Consider the following 24,078-nt stretch of genomic DNA (forward strand, 5'->3'; position numbering starts at 1 on the left):
ATCCCTCCCCGAGCCTGCGCCTGCTGCTGGGCTCCTTTGATGTTCTCCATGTGAGGGCAGGATTTTCCTCCCTGCCTGGAGAGCTCAGGTAGGGGGAAGTGGGGGCTCCGTTCCAGGGGAACCAATTACAGGCAGATGTGTACTGGCTGACCTCGCACACAGGAAGCACCTGGCAGAGTACAGGGCTGCACAGAATAGGGTTTGGGCCACTTGGCACTGTGGTGTTGGGAGACTGGATTGGAGCAGGCGGGTATAGGGTCCCATCGTGGCCACTCCAAGTCCCTGCTGAAGGACATGTTGATCTGGACCCAGTGTGTGTGACCCGGCCAGTGACTATGCAATGATGAGGGCTTGGCAATCAGGCCTAGGGGGCAGCGCTGCCCCCGGCAGATTGCGGTGGGGACAAGACTGTGCAGCAGGACAGGGAGCCTGGGTGGGGGCGGGGAGTCCAGGTGCCGAGACCCTCCTTCCGCCCACCGGCAGCAGGTTCCGGGCACAGCCACCCCGTTCCCCAGGCCCTGCAAGGCAGGCAAGAGGGTCACCCCACTGGACAGATGAGCAAGGGCCCTCCAAGAAGGGATGTGACCCTCACATCTCACACAGCCAGGGGCGCTGGGGATGGGGGGTGTGGGCTGGCAATGGCTGGCTTCATCCCACTCGGCACCTTCTGAATAAGAAAAACCGGTCTTTCTTTTTACGACTCTGCCTCCCCTTGATTATAAGATGCTACAAGGCAGAGCCAGATCCTGTGTTCACAGGGAACCTCCGGGGCTCAGCGCTGACTCCCTCCCAGCCCCTCTCCCCGCTCACCCCTCACAGGTGGGTGAGCAGCCTGTGAAGGGTTCTGACTTCGCCCACATCTGCAGAGCAGCTCTACATTGTACCCATTTTACAGATGAGAAAAGCAAGACTTACAGAGATAAGACTATGCAGCCAAAGGGTGCCAACAGCCATCATCTGGCAAGCATTTAGAGAGCGCCGAGGGTGTGCGGGTGTGGTGCCCACCCTAAGCTAACGTGGCCACAGGAGGGTGTGGTCCCTGCCCCTGGGACTCCTGTCACGGAAGGGCCGGACCTGTGATGGGAGTGATGATGGGGTCTGAGGATCACCTGCATGACCCAGCCCCTGCCGCCTCCCCTGCCTTGTCGTGGACCCAAACCTCCTTAAACCAGACAGGCCAGTAGCACTGAACTACCATGGCCCCCAGACAAGCCACACCGTCTCCCTGCCTCTCACTCCTCCCATCCCCCAGACTGGAATAGGGGTCTCTCCTCTGAGCCCCGGGGCTCCCCATTCCTGGCACAAGTCGGCTTCCTCGTCCTTCTGTCCGCCAGGCCGGGAGCCTGCTGACCTGTCTAGTCACTGCTGACCTCCCTGGCCCTGGCTTGCTTTGGGCGCTCAGTGTTTGAACACAAGAATAAGTGTGTGCCACTGTGGGAGGCCTGGAGGCTGCTGGGTGACCTTGGGCACATCCCTGGCCTTCTCTGAGGCTGCCCTGCCTGCCTCCAGGGATTGAAGGGCGCTGGCATGATGCTGGGGGAGGGGGCAGGAGTGTATGAACTGTTAAGTGGCCCTGGGGACAGGGCTGCTGAGTTCCACCCTCGACACGCAGGTCTCTCCAGGAAACAGGCTCTGGTGAGCGTGTCCAGCCCCAGGGTCTCGGGACACAGCTCCAGGTGCCTGTCCTCCAGGAAGGATCAGGTGGCGTTGGCGCTCAAGGCCTGGCAGTTTGGACAGGGAGTCTAATGAGGATGGATGGTATCCGGGGCTGGAGAGGCGGCAGCCAGCTCCTTCCCAAACAAAAATTGAGTTTCTGAGAGATTCCGTGTGGCAGGGGGGTGATCCTGACAGATGTCGAGAGGTTCCTGGGAAAAGATTGCTTCTGATGGAGGCCCAAATGGATACTAACGCTCACTGGCCACGCAAGCACTTCTCAGATGAGAACGGCCTCTCTCCCAGAGACCCCGGAACCAGGTGTCTGAGCGCCAGGGCTCGGGGGGAGTTCCCCATCGACTCCCCTCTCATCGCCCCTGAAGCCGAGGCCGTCAGAATGACCCGCCTCCCAGCCCAAATCCTGATTGACTTCCCGGGAGACTGGCTTCACGTCCACCGGAGTGGAGGACGCATGGCCCGCTCCGGCGTCCTGACCTTTCATTAAACCTGTCCTGACCCTGAACTCTGATTTCTGGGTTCGGCTGGTGCCTTCTCACTGTTCCGCCCGCCAAGGGGTTCCCTGAAGCAAATGCCATAACTCAGACGTTCTCAGCGTTAGGAAAACAAAAGAGCTTTTATCCCCCAGAGCAGCTCCAGTCCATTTAAAAGCTCTCCTCTGGAGCTTGCAGACAGGTTTAGAGATGTGTCTGTCTTTGGGGTCTTGGGGGGATTCTCGTCTGTTCTCACGCCGGCTCCTAACACAGCAGGCTCTTCCCGGCTGGCGGACTCGCCCCTCCACCGCCCGCCTGTGCGGGCCTCCCCGCGTCCTTCCTGCCTCTGCTGAGGACGGCTGACCCCTTTCAAAACCGACCCAGGCCGCCTACACCTTGCCTCCCCCAAAACTCCCCGCCAAGAGGCTTCCCTCTCTCCTGTTTCTCCGTCACTTGTTTTGTCTGATGTTAAGCCCCTTTCCCAGATGTTTGTGGGTCTAGACATCAATACACCAGAAAGAGTCAACACTAAGATCCCGGGCGAGATGCATCCTGCACTCAGCGGCAGCAGCCCTGGGGCAGTGGGGTTCTCACCGGGCCACCCCCTGGCCTGGTCTGGGGTCTCTGTTCCTGGCTGAGCAGTCCTGACTGGCATCTCTGGCCTCCCGGTCTCTCTCCAGCACACTCCTTCTCAGCCGAGCCCCCCACTTGCTTGTGCTTGCAGTTAAGAGCTCTAAGGATACAGGCAGGCATCCCCATTTCACAGCTGAGGAAATGGGGGCTCAGAGAACCGAGGTAAGTTGACCCAGGTCACACAGCAGGACTCAGAGCCATGCCTGGGGCGGTCTGTGGATGACAGAGCCAGAGCGCAGAACCTCCAGGCTCCCCGCCTCTCTGACATCTGCTGTCAGGGCCCCATCAGAGACCTGAGGACCGAACGCTCATAACACCGCCTCCCTGTCCCTCTCGCCACTGCCCAAGGATGCACATCGCCAAGTCACCCCGCCTGAAGCACAGTCTCCATCCCGTCTTCCTCTCTTCGACACCCCCAGTAGCTCCCGAGTGTGTCCCAACCCTGCAGCCTGGGGCCGGACCACTCCAGCCTCATCTCCTCATGCACCACGAATCTCTCAGGCCCTGCTCCCCAGATGTGCCGTGGGAGCCGCGTTAGGTTGCCCCCTCCTCCTGGAATACCTTCTCCTTCATGCCCGCACTCAGAAATCCTCCCCGCTGTAATGGCTCATGAGAAATGCCCCTTCTCCACGAAGCTTTACCCTCATCTCTACTATAGTGATTTCTTCCACCCCCAGTGCCCCCCGGCCTGTAAATTCCTCGGGAGGACTGGGACAGGGGCTTCCCCATCTCTGTGCTTCCCCAGAACCCAGTATACAGTAGGCGCTCAAAAATATCTGTCCAACTGAAATGAAATGTGAAGCGGAGAAGCCTTTAAGAGCCAGTCCTCCTAGTCCCGCTTTCCACTGTCACTAGGTGTCCCAACCACAGCCAACTGGGGAAGGCCGGGCAGCATTCGGGGTGGCACGCAGACCTCCAGGGACAGCAGTGCAGGTTGTTCACTGCTCAAGAGCACCCAGTCAGTGGGCAGGGCTCACATCTGTTCTCCTCCAAGCCCGGCTTCCCAGTATGCACAAAGGAAGAACTATGCGTCGTTTCAATGTGCACACAATCACTCAGCGGCCAGTGCTGGTCCTGCTAATGCCCAACCCCAAGCCTGAGCCTCAGGAGGGGGTCAGAAGTCCACCAGCGGGAGAAGGGGGCCGTGAGCTCAGCTCCCGCCACCAGGGGTCTCCAGCTCTAGGATGGGGTCAGCAAACCACCACCCACAGGACACTTCCTGCCGGCTGCCTGCTTGTATACAGCAAGGAAGCTAAGAAGGTTCTGAATTTTTAAGATGGCTTTAATTTATTTTTATTTTTTAGCTTCTTTTGAGATGGAGTCTTGCCCTGTCACCCAAGGCTGGAGTGCAATGGCTCAGTCTCGGCTCACCGCAACCTCCGCCTCCCGGGTTCAAGCGATTCTCCTGCCTTAGCCTCCTGAGTAGTGGGTTTACAGGCATGTGCCACCACACCTGGCTAATTTTTGTATTTTTAGTAGAGACAGGGTTTCACCATATTGGCCAGGCTGGTCTCAAACTCCTGACCTCAGATGATCCACCCACCTCGGCCTCCCAAAGTGCTGGGATTACAGTTGTGAGCCACCATGCCCTGCCTTAACATGGTTTTTAAAAAATCAAAAGAAAAAAGTTTAAATATCCACTGAATAACATGTAAGGAAGAATATGAAAATTTTATAACATTTACATTTCAGTGTCTACAAGCATCACTGGAACGAAGCCACGCCTGCGCCTTTTGGTTTGCTCTGTGGCTGTTTTCCCTACAATGGACAGAGGGAAGTTGTTTTACTACGGAGATCAGAGCTTCCCTCCGTCCTCTGTAGGACTGTGTGGACAGCAGGCCTCCGAGCCTCCCTATCTGGCCCTTTGCAGACAAAGCTTGCCAACCCACTTCTGGAAGGAGCTTCCCAGAGGCCCCTCTGGAGCTGCCCTGGGGTCTTCAAACCAGGGTGTCTGCCCCATTCTCCCACCACCTCGTGTGGTCCCGCCCCTGCCCTGTGACTGGCAGTTGGGACATCTCGCTCCTGTTTTCCACCCAAGCAGGAACCAGGAGGCGCAGGAATCAGACAGCTCCTGTCAGCCTGTAGCCGCGGGGGGTCTCTGCTCCCAGCAGTCACACTCCTCCTTTCTCTTCTGCACATGCGCCGTGTATTGGGTAGTTCAAAAAGTCAGGCGCCCGCACACAACAGCCCTGGAACCCACGTTAGCAACAGGTTCCTGCTGCCACGTGTCCTCCTAGGCCCAAACCCCAACTTGCCTAGAAACCCCCCACTGGAAGAGCCACGGCCGAGGATCTCAGGGAGCCCAAGGTGGCTCCTGCCTGATGTCCACTCCAGAGTGGGTCCCCCAGGGTCAGCTCACGGAGTCCCCTGTTCCCCTCTTCTGTAGGGGTGGGGTCAGGCCAGGCCAAAGGGCACCGGGACGGGACCAGTCCACAGGTGCACGGTGGAGGGCTGGGTGGGAGGCTGCTCAGAACGCCCAGGTTCACGTACACAGCCTCGAGGTCCCCGGTGCCTGTCCTGCTGCCCGCCCGGCCTGGGACACTCACCGTCCAGCCGCCGCCGTCCGTGCGCATGTCACAGTACACCTGGAAGCCAGCCGGGTAGTGCGTGGGGAAGACAGAGTAGATGCCATCGTCCTGCTGTCCGCTTAGGAGGACGTCCAGACAGTCTCGGGGCCGGGAGCCTGAGGCAGGCAAGGCCGTCAGGGTGGCTGCGGCCCCCAGTGCGTTCCTGCCCAGCCCCCTCGCCCACACTGTCTGTCCGTCGATAACGCATGTGGGGGTCTCATGGGGTTGAGAGAGCACCAGCCTTGGAGTCCGACCTTGGCTCTGCCACTCCCTGCTGAGGCCTGGTGAGAGAATCACCCTCTCTGGGCCTTACTTTCCTCATCTGGAGAATGGACCAAGAGGGCTTAAGTGCAGGCCACATGGAAGCAGGGTCGGGCCCTGGAAGTCTCATGGCTGGGAACCCTCACCCCAGCTTCCCCACTCCCTACAGCTGGGACCCAAGTCACCGGAGGAAAGCAGCCCCTGCCCCACTCACCAGTGGCACAGCCCCGGGGCCGGGCTCCCCGGGCAGGCGCTCTCTGAAGGTCGGCCTTGGCACGGGGCCGGCCCAGCCCCCGGTCCCTCTGTAGGGCATCCAGGACGTCGCCGACGGAGTTCACCAGGTGGGCCATGTGGCCCTGGCTCTCAGAGAGAAGCTGCGGACACAGGGGATGAGCCGAGGGAGCAGGGGCTCTGTTGGGGGTTGGGTGGAGCACATAGCAGGTCACTGGCCAGAGTGGGCCCTCTCCTGAGGCAGAGGTGGGCTCCTGGCTCAATGGTAGCCCCCGCCCTGCCCTGCCCCCTGGGTCCCTGTCCAAGGTGGTCTGAGGGGCCAGCGGGTTATGATGGAGCCTGTGCTCTGGGACCTCGAGGGCTGGGAGGGCCGGGGAGCAGGCAGGAAGGGAGGGAAGCTCCAGCAGGCACCTGCCACCCCTGCTGCCCCAGGCTGTCTTCTTCAGCCATCTCTGCGTGCTCAGCCCAGGGAACAGTAAACTGGAGGAGGCCACGCCGTGCGGGGAGACAGCGCCCAGCGTTGGGCAAATCCAGCTTCAGCCCAGCGCGTCCACTTGCCAGTTATAGGACTGGAGGTGAGTGTCCTCACCACGCCTCCTCTCCCCTGGCCTGGCCGAACTGTTATGGGGACCAGTGACAACACGTGGGAGGTGCCCAGCACAGCGGCAAGGACCGGCCGGGTACTCGGCACACCAAGTTCCCACAGCACCTTCCAGGCTACCAGACATCCCCACCGCTGCCTCTTCCGATCCTGAGCAAGGCTGCTGAGGCAGAAGTGATTGATCTGGACTTGACAGAGGGGTGCCCTGAGGCTGGGGAGGCCACAGGGCTTTTGGACCAACAGGTCTTCCCCATCCCACCCCCACTCCCCATGCAAACACCACTCTGAGTTTCTGTGGCTCTCTGATGTCCATGAGCTCACTGGGTCCCCCACCACGCCGCAAAGAGAGAGGACTTAGGGTTGTCATCTCTTGTGACAAATGGAGAAACTGAGGCCCCAAAAGAGAGATCCCTGAGAGTGAAGGATGGCACTGGGGGCAGGGACCAGGACTCAGGCCACTTCCTCAGGGCGGGCTGGCAGGAAAGGGGCCCGGGGCTGTGTTCTCGTGTAGGAGACCAGGGTCAGGATGGGGACGGGGTGGTGGTTTGGACCCAGGTTCTGGTGTTGACTGTCTTGTGTTTTCACTCCAATCCCTCCCCCATTCACTAGCTGCGTGACCCGGGAACAGTGTCTGAATCTCTCCATGTCTCCACTGCCTTGTAACCCAGGATAATGAGCCCTGTTTCTCTGAGTGGGGGGATTCAGGAGAGCCTGGGCTGGGGAGCTCAGCCGTTGTTCTCCATCCTTCACTCCCACCCCTCCCTCCATCACAGCCCTGGGGTTGCAGTTTGGCAAGCGCAGTGCTGTCCCCCAGCACCTCCGCCTGTGTTGGCTGCCTGAAGGGTCTGAGGTCTGTTGCCCCCACCCTGGGCTGCAGGAGGCTGCAGGACCACGTGGAGGGTGAGGGGTGGCGAGCAAGCTACAGCTGGCCAGCCAGCGAGCGTGGAGTCGGCCAGATCTTTACACACCGAACCTGTCACTTGTCAGATAATAGCCCATTCGCGGAAGGAAAATAGAAATATACAGTGCCGGCAGTTTACAAAATATGATTCTCGGCTCATCCAGAGGCAGGGGCCCTGCAAAGCTTTTAGTTTCCTTGTCAGTTTCCCCTCGGCTGAGCAGGTGATTCAGTGAGGGATGAGGTGGGGGGAGAGAGGAGCAGAGATGAGCAGGCAGAGCGTTTGGGTGTCACCGCAGCGTCCTGTAGACGAGCTCATGCCCCACAGAGGGACAGAGGGAGCACCCCCAAACCAGGGCGGGAGGGAAGACGGCAGGTGGGGGCTGCCCTGCGATGTGTGTGCGGCAAAGATCACTTGGTTAAATCACACCGGTGCTGCCCATTTATCTGAGTCAACACAGCCACAACACACTCAGAAAACTCAGGCACGGCCTCCTCCCTCTTGCTAACGGGCAGGGAAGACCTCCGTTTAAACCAGCAGATGATTAAAGTTGAAAATGTACATATAAACATGCCCCGAATTAATGGCGAAGTGAGTCTCTACTTGCCAAGCTGCACAGGCACATCAGGGGAAGGCTGGGCAGCGCTTAGAGGTAGTGGCATCAGAGCTGCTGTCCCCAGCACTGCTTAGCTGTGTGAGCGAGCTTGCACAGGCACCTGCCACTCAGAGCCTCAGTCTGCCTCTCCATAAGATGGGATAACAAGGCCGGGCGCGGTGACTCAGGTCTGTAATCCTACCACTCTGGGAGGCCAAGTCGGGTGGATCACCTAAGGTCGGGAGTTTGAGACCAGCCTGGCCAACATGATGAAACTCTGTCTCTACTAAAAATACAAAAAAAAATTAGCTGGGTATGGTGGTGCGTGCCTATAGTCCCAGCTACTCAGGAGGCAGAGGCAGGAGAATTGCTTGAACCCGGGAGACAGAGGTTGCAGTGAGCCGAGATCGAACCACTGCACTCCAGCTGGGTGACAGAGCGATACAACCATGTCTCAAAAAAATAAATAAATGAATTAAAATAAAATAAAATGGGATAACAAATGTACCAACCTCCTGGGGTTATTGGGCTGCAAAGTGCCGTCAACACAGAGCCCAGCACGTGGTGTAGACCTATCATTCCTATCAGAAAAGGGATTTTCGGCCCAACACAGTAATATCAGCACGTGGGGAGGCCAAGGTGGGTGGATTGCTTGAGGCCAGGAGTTTGAGACCAGCCTGAGCACCACAGCAAGACCTCTCTACAAAAACATTTTTTTAAAATCAAAAAAATTAGCTAGACATGGTGGTGCACACTGGTAGTGCCTGCTACTTAGAAGGCTGAGGTGGGAGGATTGCTTGAGCCCAGGAGGTGGAGATTGTAATAAGCCGTGATCGCGCCACTGCTCTCTGGCATGGGTGACAGAGTAAGACCGCCTCAGAGAAAAAAATAAAATAAAATAAAATAAAATAAAAGGGAGTTTTCAATAGTAGCATGGTGGTTCCCTATAGGTTTAAATTTCAGCTCACAAACAATTTCTACTATAGTAATAAGGAGATGTTGATGGTACAGACGGTGACAGAGCCAACAAAGCCCTGTAGCCAGGCCCTCCAATATCCCCTCAGCATAGACTGTGTTATGCACCTTTTATGGGTCAGAAGAACCAGCCCAGAGAGGGGCTGCAACCTGCCCAGCATCCCACAGCTGGCACAGATGGGGCCTAGACTGGATCTAAGCTCTGTGGACTCAGACCCTCTGGGCAGAACGGCTCAGCTCAGCCATGACCAGCAGGCCTCAGGGACTACACATGAGAATCACCCCCGTCCGGGGGGCTGCAGGGGGTTGGGGATGAGGCCCAGGAACTTGCTTTTTCCTTTTTTTGAGACAGAGTCTCGCTCGGTTGCCCAGGCTGGAGTGCAGTGGCGTGACCTTGACTCACTGCAACCTCTGCCTTCCAGGTTTGAGCGATTTTCCTGCCTCAGCCTCCTGAGTAGCTGGGATTACAGGCGCCCGCCCAGCTAATTTTTATATTTTTAGTCGAGACGGGGTTTCACCATGTTGGCCAGGCTGGTTTTGAACTCCTGACTCCAGGTAATCTGCCCGCCTCGGCTTCCCAGAGTGCTGGGATTATGGCATGAGTCACTGCACCCGGCCAGGAAGTTGCCTTGTAACAAACACCTCTGGTGATTCCAACCCAAGGTGCCTGCAGGCACAGCTTTGAGAAACCCACGTCTGATCGACTGAGGGTCTGGGAAGCTTGGAAGGGAGGAGTTAAGAGCACGGCTCGCTGCCTCTGAATGAAACATAAAGACACACTGTCTCTTGAATCATCCAGTCTGTGGGGAATGAGTCAAATCAAACATTTTTGGGGGAGTAAATATGTCAGGTGAGCCGGCGCTCCTGGGCCCAGACAGGCTGTTAGTCTTGCGGGAAGACTCTGTACCTCTGCACAGGCTATTGGGAGGGCAGGACTCTGGGGTCCCTCCTTCTAAATTCCCCACCCCAGCTCTAAGGGCACGCCTTCATGAACTGGGCCTGAGCTGACCAGGGGCTGAGCGATTTGGAGTGAGGTAGGGGTCCCAGGTCAGCCAGAAAGTCAGGAGGTACTCCTAGCCCCCAGCCCTGCTGATGAGGCCTGGGGAAGTTGCAGCCGGGGGGCGGGCGGCAGCTGGAAGGCAGTCTAAACATCCCTCTACCCCGGGAAGGGGAAGCCACCTTCCCATCAGTCACCCAGACAGAGTGATGAGGACTGTAATTTCTCCAGCTGCCGCCTTCAGAGGCAGGGAAGGGGCCCATTGCTCATGAGCGCTGAGTGACCAAATGCCTGGTTCTCCCAGTGGCTGCTGGGAGGTGGGGCGGAAGGGGCTGGGGCGCCCAAGGGGGCAGGGGCTTGGCTCCTAGCCTCCATGGATCTGAGTCACCGGGAGGATGTGGCACAGGGCCAGGGGCTGGGCAGGGCTCCAAGGGGGCTGGATTCCAGGTCTGACCGGCCACGGCACCCAGGAAAAAAATCACCATCCCTTTCTGGGCCACCATTTTCTGTCCTGGAAAAGGGTGGAGGCAGAAGAGATGATCCCACGTCCCTCATCCTATGAAGGAGGAACTTCTTGTGGGTGGTGCTTCCAGTGTGGTCTCAGAGCTGAAGTTGGAAAATCTTCACCCAGATCCGCCTGGAGCTGGCTGGAGCCTAGCTTGGCTGGGGGCAGGGGTGGGGAGGGTGGAGGTGGTTTGGGACAGGCTAGGGGTCTGGCTGGGTTGCCTGGACTGGTATCTCTGTCCCTGGGAAGCTGTGGGCATTGCATGGTAGTGAACTGGGAGGGTCGTGGAGAGATGGGGTGCGGCTCTCTCTGATGGGGTAGCACTGACCAGTCACGTGATCTTTAGCAAGTCACATCCCCTCTCTAAGCCTCGATTTGCTGCTGATGGGGGCGCAATGCCCTGCCTCGCCCGCATCTTAGAGCACTGGGGAAGCCCTCGAGCCCTGGATTTGACTGAGTGCCAAATGCCGTGGGGTGCTATACAATTACCCAGGGTCACCGGGAAAGAAACTGGGTTTGAATCCTGGCTCCCAGTAGCTGTGCAGCCCTGGATGAGTGACTGCACCTCCCTGAGTTTCATGGGCTTGTCTGTAGATGGGAACAGCAGTAGCCCCTTGTCTGGGGCACTTGGGGATTAAGTGAGGCTGTGGACATCAGGCGCCTGGCACGTGGCAGCACCAACCCCTTGCCTCTAGCAAGACCCCAAGACGCAGACCCCAGCCCTACCTGGATGAGGCGGCCCTGCTCGCTCTGCAGGGCACTGAGGCCCTGGCCCAGCGTGCCATGCCCCTTCCGCAGCCCCATGCACTCCGTCTGCAGCTCTGAGGCTCGGGTCAGCAGCCGCGGCAGCTGGTCGGCCAGCGTGTCCAGCAGCTCCTGCTCCTGGTCGCCCACCAGCCGTGGCTGGGCCTGGTGCTCGGTCAGCGCCTCCAGCACCGAGGCCTGGGCGCTCTCCAGGCGTGCGAAGCTGTCGGCGAAGTCGGGGCAGCGCGGGTCGATGAGGATGCTGAGGCGGGAGCTGTCTGCCCTCTCCACAGTGACCAGGGCGCTGTTGGCACCGGCAGCCCCAGTGCTGACGACAGGCGGGGGCGCCGTGCCTGGCGTGTGGGTGTGGTTCAGGAACAGCACGGCACCGGTGACAGCCACGGCCAGCAGCACAGCCAGGGCCAGCAGCACGGTGCACAGCATGTAACCACAGCTAGGCCGCTGCAGGCCCGCCCAGGACACACAGACATAGACAGACAGACAAACAGGAGAGAGAAGGGGCCAGCATTAGAGGCATACCTGGGGTCAGAGGAGCCCCTTCTTGGGGGCTGGGCGAGGGCATGGCACAGAGAGACTGAGATGAGACAGGCACTGAGAGACAGTCCAAGGGGAGACAGGGAGACAGGGACACGCACAGATGCAGTGAGAGGGACACAGCGAGCACCTCAGGGAGAAAGTGGAGAGAGACAGGGCCCCAGAGTGGGAGGTGGAGACATAGGGAGAGACAGGGAGGGAGATGCAGGGAGACACAAGGAGGCACAGGGAGACGCAGGGAGATGCAGGGAGACACAGAGAGACGCAGGGAGACACAGGGAGATGGAGATGGAGAGGATGGGAAATAGAAACCGAGGCAGAAAGACACACAGACACAAGCAGAATGCCAAGCCTTCCTTCTCGCCGCCCCTGCCGCCTGCCCCCCACCCCCCATGCCCTGCACGGTGACAGCCCAAGGACCCATGGTCACCTGTGTGTGCGGCCGTGTGGCCCCCGTGGAGCCCATACCACCCAGTAAGGGCTGGAGGTGGAGATCCCACCTCTGCAGCCAGACGGGTCAGGGCTCAGGCCTCCAAGCTGCATTTCCCACAGTGTGACCTTGGGCGAGGGGCCTCACCTCTCTGAGCCTCAGTTTCCTCGCCTGTAAAATAGAGCGATACAGAGACACCCACCTCTCTATACACGGGTCAGAGACAGATGTGATGCAACAGCAGTGATGCTAGAGATGGTCTCGTGCTGTCTCTGGAACAAGTGCCCTGGGGTAGTGGGCACCCATCACGGAAGGTCCCTTCCAACAGTGGCGGCCACATCCCGTGTTCTGTCCCACTGTCCTCCAGTCCCCAGGGCACATGGGGGCTCCCAGGCACCTCCTTCCCACACCCCACCCCATCCTCTCTCCTTCCTCTACCTCTTCACAGAGCAGACCTCTGGCAGGGCAAATGCCAACCTGCTGGGCCAGGTAGCCCTAAGGCCACCCTGGAGAAGAGGCCTGCTGCCTTCCAAGGAGGAGGGGCGCCGAGGCAACAAGTGGCTGTCACTCCAGAACAAGCCATATCTCAAAACCGGGGACGGGGCCGGGCGCGGTGGCTCACGCCTGTAAGGCCAACACTTGGGAGGCCGAGGCGGGCAAGTCACGAGGTCAGGAGATCGAGACCGTCCTGGCCAACAAGGTGAAACCCCGTCTCTACTAAAAATACAAACATTAGCTGGGCGTGGTGGTGCATGCCTGTAGTCCCAGCTACTCGGGAGGCTGAGGCACGAGAATCCCTTGAACCTGAGAGGTGGAGGTTACAGTGAGCTGAGATCGTGCCACTGAACTCCAGCCTGGAGACAGAGCTAGACTCCATCTCAAAAACAAACAAACAAACAAACAAACAAACAAAATGGGAACGAACGGCAGGCGCAATTAAAAAAAAAAACAAAAAACAAAAAACAAAAAACTGTGTTGGCCAGAAGCCAGGGCCGAGGAACAGCTTGTGGTGAATGGAGGTGCCAGAGTGTGATTGCACATGCTCTCGGAGGCCCAGATTCACTGGGCAGACTTGCTCACAGCCCCTGAGCATTACACACAAGGGAAAACTGAGGCCCAGAGAGGGCAAGGGGCTCTCCCAGAGTCACACAGCAAACAAAAGCAGAACTGGGATTAGGCCCCAAGCCTCCTGCCTTCCTCCCCAGGCCAGGCCCCTCCTATGATTGAATTTCCTCAACTCTCAGACACATTTTCCCCACATTTTCAACTTTCTGAATTTGAGACTTGTCTTTAAATGACTTCGTATATTAAAGCGCTTGGAGCTGTGCCTGGCACGTTGTGCTCGCGCAATAAATATTAGTGGCTTTTATTATCCCATGATCAATGTGCATACAGCATCTGGAGGACATTTTTTTTCCACCCAAAGTGTTATTTCTGTGTGTCGTCAATGCTGGGATGCACCTTCTCTTTTTTTTTCACGTTTTAGCATCTCCAACATGGGGGGACGTCTTACAATTGTAATGGACAGTTTGCTTGCTTTCTTAGTGATACACTGTACAGCGATAGATGCCGCTTACATCATTGTATCGTACTACCTAGAAGATGAGGCAGAGGAAAGAATCATTTTTGTAAATTCAAATTCTACAAGGACCTGCCAAATGACCTACTTGGCACCCAAAGAGGACAGGGTGGGGGGGACATGCGCCTGGACATGCAGATCCCCAGCAAAGAGATCTGCTTTGTTTTCAGGATGTGAAAGAGAGTTCCTTGGCCTGTCGCTGTTGTCATGCGGCTGCCAGGACTCAGTGCTCCATGCCTGCCCGGGCCCCTTGGGGGCTACGTCCATTCCAGGCTCCACGCATCAAGACAATTTACTCCAGCCAGACCTGAATGCACAGTTTTCCTGCACCAGCTCTGCACAAACTGCTCCCTTGGCTAGCCAGGAGCATCCGCTTCCCCTCCTCCTCTTCCACTGGCCTAATATATTCTCTTCTTTCAGGGCTCAGCTAGCTGTCACTTCCTCCAGGAAGCCTTCCTTGACTGTTTCCCCTCCACTCCCCCCAGCTTAGAGGGGCTCTTCCTCTGTGCTCCCCCTGTGAGGGTGCTTACAAGACAGATTGTTGTGGCCTTCAACTTCATTCACTCAATCATTCATTCAATCATCTATTCCACATTCACTAGATCTCCCCATGACCAGGCTCTGGGCCAATCCTGAGGAGGTATCAGGGGACCAGTCAGCTCCAGCTCCTGCTCTTGGGGAGTTCCTGTTCTATGGACTTGGATTACTGGGATTCTTTTTTTGGAGACGGAGTCTTGCTCTGTCACTCGGGCTGGAGGGCAGTGGCGCGATATCAGCTCACTGCAAGCTCCACCTCCTGGGTTCATGCCATTCTCCTGCCTCAGCCTCCCGAGTAGCTGGGAATACAGGTGCCTGCCACCGCGCCCGGCTAATTTTTTGCATTTTTAGTAGAGACGGGGTTTCACCGTGTTAGCCAGGATGGTCTCGATCTCCTGACCTCGTGATCCACCGACCTCGGCCTCCCAAAGTGCTGGGATTACAGGCGTGAGCCACCGCGCCTGGCGGGATTCTTTTTTTAAGAGACAAGGACTCACTCTGTCACCCAGGCTGCAGTGCAAGGGCACAATCCTAGCTCACTGCAGCCTCAAATTCCTTGGCTCAAGCAACCTTCCCATCTCAGCCTCTTGAGTAGCTGGGACGATGCACCATCATGCCCGGCTAATTTTTTTTTTTTTTTTAATTTTTGTAGCGATAGGGACTCCTTACTTTGCCCAGGCTGGCCTCAAACACCTGGGCTCAAGCAATCCTCACACCTTGGCCTCCCAAAGTGCTGAGATTACAGGCGCGAGCCACCATGCCTGGTGCATAGACTGTGATTCTTGACTTTGTCTAACTCTTTCGGGGTGTCTTGTGAAAGCTGTGGGCACAGCTTCTGAGGATTCAGGGACTAGTGAATCCCAAGTTCAGGAAACTTGGGAGCCCCTCCACAGGTAGGGACCTGCTCAACACCTGGCACAGAGCAGCCCCGATGGCCGCTGCTGGGTGGACAGGCAGATGGACAGGAGGGAGCTGGCATGGGGCAGGGGTGAAGGCATTCCTGAGATCTACCTGACTTGGCAGGGCAGAGGCTCATGACCCTGGCTGGGCCCTGGGCCCCGAGGCAGGGCTGCCTCTGACCCGGTGCCCATCTCTGATAGCTTGGCACAGAATGGGCAAGCTTCAGGCCCTCCCCAGCCCCCAGCCACCTGCAGGTCAGCAGCTTACAGACAGGTGGGCGCTGCACCATCACTGCCATTCCTTGGGCGTGGACCATGTTCCCATCACTGAATTCTCCAAGTAACCCCATGCAGTTGAGGCTATGGTTGAATTCACGACGCAGATTGGAAAACTGAGGCTCAGAGAACAAGACTCTCATCCAAAGTCACGTGGGGGAGGTGCACTGGAACCGCCACCTGGACCCAGGATTGGGGCACTCCGGAATTGCCTCTGTGCCAGGGCCGCTAACTGGACTGTTCTATGATTTCCTTCCTCTGCCTAAAGTATGGCTGGGTTTGATAGACAAAGCTCTGTGTCAGCAGCTAAGTCCCTGTCATGCAGGCTTTTGGAGTCCGTCGGGAGATACCTTGCCCCGAGCAGCTCAGGGCCGCATCACCAGACTGTGTAGCATTAAGGTCCGCTGGCTGGCGAGGCTGGGGCTGGCATGGCAGAGAGGTCAGCCATCTCCTCTCTGCAACTCCCACACCCCTGCCCTATCTTGCACCCTCCTCCCACTCAAGCCCCTCCCTGGTGGGAAGGCAGAGGGCACCAAAATGGGGAGGGGCTCGAGGAAGCCGCAGGGGGTCCCCTGGAGGCAGGGAACAGCAGAGCTTGGAGATGAAACAGGGCACTCAGCAGAGGAGAATTAGTCTTCAGAGATCACCTTAAAGATGAAGTACTGTTCGCTTTTATGGGCTGCCGTTTACGTGCCTTGCGAAGAAATCTGCCCGAGATAATAAGGGGGGTTCTGGGCGCTGAGCAGCCCAACTGGTGTGCCTGAGGCTGGAACTGATTCATCCGTCCTGGCGTGGCCAAGCGGGGTGCACTCCCTGGGGGCCGCGGAACGGGGAGAGCCCCCAGCTCCCAAGACAGGGCATCCTGGGCAGGTGGGCAGGAGAGAGACCAGGTCCTAAGCCGGGAGCCCCGGGTTCAAAGCCCACTTCTGCCACTGACCACTTGCATAAGCTTCCAGCTGGAGGGACTCAGCTTGGTTCCTCGAGTGACCCCCAGTGCCCACCCAGGGTTCATGGTTGCCTAAGAAGCCTTGGCCAAAAGGAGGATAAGGCTCGTGCCAGGAGGGCGGCAGGCAGCCCCCGGGGGTGCCTCAGTTATAGGGTGACCTCTGTCCAGGCTACCTTCTCTGAGGCCCCAGCCTTGGGGGTTCTGAGGAAGCGGGGTGGGGGGGAGCTGAGGAGGAAGGGATTTGATGCCAAGGCGCTCTGCTAAGCTGGCACACCTCCCTTCCTCCTCACCTCCTAAGGGAGCTGGCTGGCAGGAGTCCCCGGGGGAGACTGGGACCACACTCCACAGATGAAAGTAAGAAGAAGAACGTCTCCCTCCAGGGGAGACCAGGCCAGGTTAGACCCAGGTAAGCGCCCCTCCTGCCACCCACCCCCATCTCCTAAGAGCACCCAGCCCAAGGCAGGCAGCTGTTGTGCATGACAAAAACACATCCTGGGGCTTTGCACTGGGAGATGGAAAGTTGGAGGTGGCGGGGTCCTGTGCGCTCTGGATCGAGTAGAGGCTTGCACAGAGCCTGGGCGGGGGCTTATGGGCTCCGTGGGTTGACAGGACTGGGCCTTGCCTCAGGCCAGAGCCTTGGGGAAATTCCTCCTGTCCCCCAGGAGCCGACTCCGCGCCCGGCTGGCACATGGCTGGGCACACGACTTCCAGTAAGGGCTGAACTCTGAGCCCCTGGCCCTGGCAGAGGGAGGGTCCCGGAGACACCCCTGGGGGTGAAGGGCTGGTAGCTCTGCTCACCAATCTGGGGTCCCAAAGACTTAGGAAGGGGGTCTGCAGGCTTGTTCTGTGAGATCTGAGCGGGAACCACCATCCCGCTGGTGGCCCTTCAGAAGAACCCTGCCAGGGCCATCTGGAGCCTCAGGCCACAGGGAGGGGCACAGGAGGGGCTGAAGGTGTCCAAGGGGATAAGAGCACCCCACAGAGCTCCCAGCCTCTGCCCCTCCTGGAGGATCCAAGCCCTCCAGCTGTCTCACTCCCTGGGAGCATCTGCTCTGAACCATGGATAGGGATTCTCCAGATGTTTCCTATAAGGGTCTTGCCTGCCATCCCCCCAGCATACAGCTCTGGCCTCCCAGAGGGCCCACCGGGGCCTCAAGCCCACTGAGGCGCAAACCAGCATCTATCCACCCCAAACCTGAGCCCTCCTATTTCTCACTCAGGGATGGCACCAACCCCACCTGCTGCCCCCACAAAGCTGGCACCTCCCCAGGCCTCCCTCCCTCACTCAACATCTGGCCAGTCACCTGCTCCCGTCCATTCTGCCTCCTCAGCCACACCACACCTCGGCTAAACAGTGAGCTCAGAAGGAGGGGCTCGGGAAACCCCAAGCCTAGCACAGTGACCTCAACCCAAACCCCAAGGGACAAGAAGAGGCATAAATCTTCTTTCTAGCACCCATGATGGTTTGTAATCGCCTCTGACCTGTGAGCTTGTGCCCCCCAAGAGACTCTAAGTTCCCTGAGGCACAGACCATATCCACCAGACTATACCTCCTAGCATGAGGTGGGACCTCCCTCAATAGTCACTGAGTAAATTTAATGCAGTAGGGATTTAGGTTAGACATCAGGAAGAACTTCCCCAAGAGATTTTCTTTCTTTCTTTCTGAAATGTTCTTACAAATTTTGAAAGCATCAAGCGATCTTGCCTGGGGTGGGTTGGAAGTTGACCTCCCTGTAGGGTGGCTTGGGAAAAACAAGCCCCTCTGACCAGCGGAGATGGTTGCAGGGTGACTTCCTGCCCCGCGCTCCAAGACCAGAAGAATCATTGCTATTTCTAGAGCCTTTCATCTGACAACCTCCAAACTCCTGGCAAATATCGTTTCACTCTGCCCCAAGGGTGTGAGAGGCTCTTCATTCTGCAGGGAGAGGGAGGGCGCGCTAACAAAGTCCAATCTGCAGGGAGAGGGAGGGCGCGCCAACAAAGTCCAATCTGCAGGGAGAGGGAGGATGCGCTAACAAAGTCCGAGTTGGCAACTCATCCAAGGTCGCCCAGCAAAGAGGAGCTGAGGCTGGATAGGGCTGGGATAGAGGGGGCCCACAGCGTCCCCAGAAATGGCTACATTTGGACAATGATCCTTTAGGACTTCTGGACCTGGGCTATACCCACTCACAGCAGGTGCTTTTGGTGCCCTGGGAACCACACAGCCTGGACACTGGAGCCCCAACTTGGGCTGAGTGGGCTGAACCAAGAAAGGGCGGCCAGCCTCTCTTCCCTCCATCCTCCCACAGAGGCCCTTGTCTGCTGTCCAAGAAGACCCAGGTTCGAGTCCCCGCTCCAGCTCTTAGTCTCAGTTTCCTCATCTATCAAATGGGTTCATCATCCCTGCCACCAAGCTCCTAGGGTGCCTGTGACTAAGAAACGAGAGGTGTGGCCTGTGACCTACTGGTGCTTGGAGTGCAGCATCGGCATTATGCTCCCAGAGGAAAATCCCCCATTAAAGAATCTCGGCCAGGCCCCTCTGGTAGGAGCCAGATGTTCAGACGGCGTTTCCTGGTGGGCAGAGAGGAGACCGGGACACAGCCAGCCTGTGGAGGGGACAGGCTGCTGTGAGAGGCATCCTCCTCATGAGCATACAGTGCTTTACAGTTTGCAAAACACACCAGTATTTCACGTGGCCCTCATAACAGCCCTTGTGAAATGAGGAGGAAGTGAAGATTGCTGTTCCCACTTTACAGATGGTGAAGCCCAGGCCCAGAGAGGGGGAGTAACTTACCCAGAGCCACACAGCATGTCAGCGGGTGAGATGAACCTGGCCGCAAAGGAGGAGAGAAGGCTGGCCCAAGGGAGGGCAGGCCCAAGGGAACCAGGGCAGCCAGCGCTCTCTCTTTCTTCTGACAGTGGCCACAGGAAGGGCCTTGCCTCTTGTCTGAAGCTTCAAACAAGCCCAGAGCCGGCACAGGGAACAGGCTGTCTACATGCTGGGTCACCAAAGGGGTGGGGAGGGGAGGCGGGGGTGCTTGCTATTGGCCCAGGCTCCAGGAGCCACAGCCTTCAAGCTGCCTCCAGTGCCAAGGGGCAGACAGCTGGGCTGTGTGGCCTGGTGGCAGCTGAAAGCTGTGTCCTCAGGGAGCAGCAGAGGAAGGCAGGGCCCGGTCCAGAGGCCTTGAAGCCACATTTCAAACATTCCCCAGAAGGCACCTCCCCTTGAGACAGACCAGTGCCTGCTGGCTGTCTCCTGAGGCTCTTCCTGGCCGAAGCTTCGTGCAGTTCGATTCAGCAAACATCCTCAATGCCTGACCTGAGCTGCCTGGAAGGAATGGAGCCTGGGCCCGGGCAGAGAACAAGAGATGGGCTCCAGAGGAGGGTGTGTGCAAAGGGATCTCCTGATGCAGGAGGGGCCCAGGACAAGGCAGCTGAGTGGCACAAGCTACAACACGACTAGAACTTAGAGATACAGCCACAGGGCATCAGGGAAGGCTTCCTGGAGGAGGTGGCAGCATTTGAGTTAGGTTTTGAGTATATGTAGGGTGTCGCTGACTGAAGGGGTGTGTGTGTGTATGTGTGTGTGTGTGTGTGTGTGTGTGTGTGTAAGCCTGGGGAAGCAAACAAGATGACACAGAAAAGATCTGGAAATGGGGCGGCGTGGTGTGGGGCCCAGGGTTGGCAAATAACAAACAGTCACTGCCTGTAAGGGACCAATGGGAAGGCACAGTGCGCCAGGCTAGGAATGGCCTTGGAGGACAGGTCTAGAAGTTAAGACAGTTCTTGCTAAGGGGGAGAAGTCAGATCTCAGCAGAAGGGAACTTGTTATTTGAAGGGGGGCTTAGGTGCAGATCTAACCTTTAGAGGGCCCGGCCGCCCACGAGAAGCAGTGGGATAGGTGTGTGGTTAGACCAGGGTTTGAATCTCCACTCTCTTGCCAACGTGCCGTGTGACTTGGGCATGTTCCCAACCTCTCTGATCCCTGGTCTGTGATGTGGGGACGCACTGGCCCCCAGCCTGCTTGGAGAAGTGAGGTAATGCTGATGAATGGGAAGGGGCTTTGCAAACCGTAGAGGGCTGGGCCCTTGTGCCACAGCAGTGTCACACCAGGAAGAATGAGCAGGTTGCAGCTCCTGAGGGGAAGGGACCACCAAGGGCTGCCCGTGCCACCCCCTCCTGCAGCTGCAAGCACGAACTGTTCCTTCCCCAATGACATCTGTCTGGGAGAAATTTAAAATTTAAAATGGGCAGCCCTACTCTTTCCTCTCCTTGGTGAGCGAGCTGCCTCCTCATTTCGCCTGCCTGCCCCAGTCCCTTGGCAGCCCAGCCCCGGGCAGCCCTGGGGCTCCCCTCCGCCTCGGCTTCCGGACTCCAGCCTCCTTGCTGGCCAGCCCGGGTGCTCTGCCCTCACCCGCTTCCACCGCACAGCCCTGGGCACCCTCCAAGCCCCACCTCCACTGCCCCTGAAGAGGCAGCAGGAAGGGAGGAATGAACCAGCCCTGGAGCACACAGACAAGGGTTCAAATCCCAGCAGAGCTTCGTGGCCTCAGGCAGGAGCCAACCGTCTCGGAGCCCTGCTTTCCTTGTCTTAAAGTCAGAAAATCAAAACACCCAGCGTTCCTGCAGGAGATGAATCTTTATTGATCCCCTACTGTATGCAGGGCCCTGGCTAAAGAGGGAAGGATGCAGAGGAGATTCAGGGGGTCAGGTTCGGGACCAGGTGCCTGACAGAGGGTGGCGCCCAGGTGGAGATTTTGTGGGTGGCTAAGATGCCCATTGGAGAGGCGAGGAAACGGAGACTCAGCAAGGGGACTGATTTGTCTGTGGACACACAGCGAACTGTAAGTCCCCGACTCCCTCTGCACCCCCGTGCACCAGGGGGTCGCTGGGGGTGCGGGGACAGAGGGTACCCGGCCCGAAGCGCGCGTGGTTCCTGCAGGGGTGCCGCCCCCATAGAACCTCGAGTTCAAGCCTCGGCTAGGGGAGGAGGAGAGGAGGGTCCCCATCCCGACCCGTGCCTCCGGAGCCTCGAAGGGGTGCGCTCCAAACTCCAGCCCCCGCACTGGGTGCCCGCCCCGCCGGCCCGAGCAGCCACCTCCTGGCCAGCCGCCCAGGCCCAGTGTCCCAGCGCCCGCGCGTACCTGCGGCTTGTCGCGCGGCCGGTCCTCAAGTTGGGCAGCGCCGCCCATGGTCTTCCACCGGTCGTTGACCATCTTCCGGTAGGACTGGCGGGGGCGCCGGGCGCGACGCGCCGCTGCGAAGCGCAAAGGCAGCGGGGTGGGCGCGGGCGCGGGCGCGGGGCGCGCTCTGTCCACCGGGTCCCCGCCTCTGTGCCCCGCGCCGGGGCGGCCCGGGAGCGGGCAAGCGTGTGCGGATGAGCGCGCCGCTGTGTGCGGGCGGGAGCGGGAGCGGGAGCGCGAGAGCCGCCCGCCCAACGCCCGCCGCTCGCGCTGCGCGCCGTCCCCGCTCACGGCTCCCGCGCCTCCCTGGCGCGCTCCTCTCCCTCCTCCCTTGTCCCTCCTCCCTCCTTCTCAATCTCCGCGTCTTTTCTGGTCTCGGACTCTCTTTGCTTTATATTGCTCCCCTTGGCCTCCCCCGACACACACACACGCGCGCGCTCACACCCGCGGACTTGGATAGTGAACTCCGCCTCCGAAAAGGCCAAGAGAAAGGAGGCCGAACTGGCCCCCAGACACCGCGGCCGGCCGAAGGGCAGCAAACAGCCGCGGGCGGCCCTGCTCCTGCTGGCTCCCAGAGGGGCCTGACAGCCCCCCGGCGGCGTCTCTGCTCAAACTTCCTCCCGGGCCGGACTCGCACAACTCACCGTGCGCGGGGCGGGCCCCAAGGGCGCCCCTGCCGGCCGGTTCGGCGTCTCGGGGGAGTGGCGCGGCGCTCCTCCTGGCTCCCTCCTGGCTCAAGGAGCAGAGCTCGCCCCAAGACCCTGGCTGCACCTGGGGCAGGTTCGGTGGAGGTGCGCCCTTGCGGGCCCCCGAGGTCTCGGTCCAGGTTCTGGGGCAAGTGCACCCAGCTGTGGGGTCTCCAGCCCCCGGGGAACTCCCTGCTCCCGACCCCGACGCGTGAGCCTGGTCCTGGGGGCGTCCCAGTCCGCTTCCGCAGACGCGTGCCCTCGCGCCGGCGGTCGGAGAGCCCACCCGACGCCCCCTGGCCCGCGCGGCCCGTGCGGCCCGTGGGCGAAATGGGGGTCCCCGCCACTGCTACAGTCGACTGCTCTGTGGTCGCGAGTACCAGCCGCTCCGCGCTTGGCCCGCGCTCCCGGCGGATCCCGCGCTCGCCGGCGCGCCCCGCGCGGTCCCAGCCACTGCCTTCTCCTCCCCCGGGAGGGGATTTGTGCCGGGAGGGGGCTTCTTAGTTGCCCCTTCCCACCAGCAGCACTTTTAAAAGCATTTAATCCGCCCGGAGCGGCTTTCGGAGGTAATTGACAAAGTCCTTAATCTGCGCGGCGAAGGAGCTGCTATTGTGGCTTCCGACCGGGAGGCGCCCACACTGCCCGACGCCGCGCTCCCCTCCCGCCAAGCCCGCCGGCCGCCCCTCCTCCGCCCCTTTCTGCGGCCCCATATTTTTCTGCTCCCCCAGCTCCAGACAGACACCCCCGTTCCCCGCCCCCGCTTCTCCCCAAAGCTGTTTTCCGGCTCCCGGGGCGCCTTGGCCGCCGCGCTGTTCCCTGGCACCGTCTCCGTCTCTCCCCCACTGGCTGCCAGTCTGTCGCCCCATCTTCGTCCCTCTCCCGATCCCTCTACGGGTCCGGCACCGGCAGGGCAGACTGGCTGCGGGTGGAGGCCGCGTCCAGCCTGGGCTGGGGCACTCCCTGGGCCCCGTGCCATCCGAGGAGACTGTCACCCGCCAGGCGCTGGATTCACAAGCCACCAGCTGTTTGTCCCCAGCCACCTTTTCCTTCCAGGACGACCGCTGGCCTCACCTGCGGCCGGATCCCGGCTTCCCGGACTGAGGCGGCCCGGGAGTTGGAGAGGATCCCACAGCAATGGCTGGGAGTTAGGAGACCCAGGTTCCAATTCTGGCCTCTGGCTCTTTCTCGCCCCTGGGCCTTTCCTATGAATTAAGAGGGTCAGCAGGTGACTGATTAACAGGGCTTAATTAACAGGGCCCTCAGACTTGGGAAGAAGGTTGTGGTAGAGGGCACAGGGCCCTGGCTGTGTGGCTGAGGGCAAGCAACATACCTCTCCTAGCCTCAGTTTCCCCTTGTAAGCCAAAGGGTTAACTGCACACGCTTCGGAAGGGCTCTGCCACAGTGCATCACAGCACCTGAGCAGAGCAAGGCTCAGGTGTTCCTGCTGTGACCTTGGGCAGATTCCACGTCATCCCCAAGCCTCGGTTTCCTCGTAAACGAGGACTTGCCTATTGGTGGGGAGTGGCGAGGTTTGCAGACACCTGTGCAGTTACAGGCACAAAGCAGGCAGGTGGCAGAAACGCAAGGCTCTGACTCCACAGTCTGGGGAGAGGATGTAAACTTCAGACGCATTTGTGCACAGATAAAAGATCACCCTGGGGGTGGAGCGGGGGTGGGGGGCTGAACTGAGAACCCAAGGGAGGGGTGCTAAGAGCCAACGGAGGAGGTCTTGGGGGTGTGCTCCGAGCAGTCAGGGAAGCATCCTGGGATGGAGGGGTGTAAGCCTACCCCCAAGGCCCATGAAGGCAGCATCCAGGCGTCTGGGTACTGAGGGAAAGGCATTTCCAATGGCGGGG

The 24,078-nt window shown here is 59.1% G+C and overlaps 1 protein-coding gene across 3 annotated transcripts in view; it reads right to left on the reverse strand.

Annotated features, from left to right (window-relative positions):
• The window catches only part of LOC105464042 (fibrinogen C domain containing 1), a 37,664-nt gene extending 15,139 nt beyond the window's left edge, over window positions 1-22,525 (reverse strand). Inside the window, exons 1-5 of one of the 3 annotated variants that reach the window (XM_011711664.2) lie at window positions 22,181-22,525; window positions 21,498-21,610; window positions 11,135-11,614; window positions 5,820-5,979; window positions 5,324-5,460 (exon numbers count right to left, since the gene is read on the reverse strand). In XM_011711664.2, coding sequence (XP_011709966.2) covers window positions 5,324-5,460; window positions 5,820-5,979; window positions 11,135-11,614; window positions 21,498-21,569 — 849 coding nt within the window. In that variant the 5' untranslated portion in view covers window positions 21,570-21,610; window positions 22,181-22,525. Of the gene's footprint in view, window positions 1-5,323; window positions 5,461-5,819; window positions 5,980-11,134; window positions 11,615-12,137; window positions 12,512-19,147; window positions 19,338-21,497; window positions 21,611-22,180 lie in introns of those variants that run through there. The other 2 variants (XM_011711665.2, XM_071078444.1) reach the window with 2 other exon arrangements.
• Between the last annotated feature and the right edge of the window lie 1,553 nt (window positions 22,526-24,078).

The sequence above is a fragment of the Macaca nemestrina genome, chromosome 14, assembly GCF_043159975.1.
Source record: "Macaca nemestrina isolate mMacNem1 chromosome 14, mMacNem.hap1, whole genome shotgun sequence".
In the NCBI taxonomy this organism is placed as follows: Eukaryota; Metazoa; Chordata; class Mammalia; order Primates; family Cercopithecidae; genus Macaca; species Macaca nemestrina.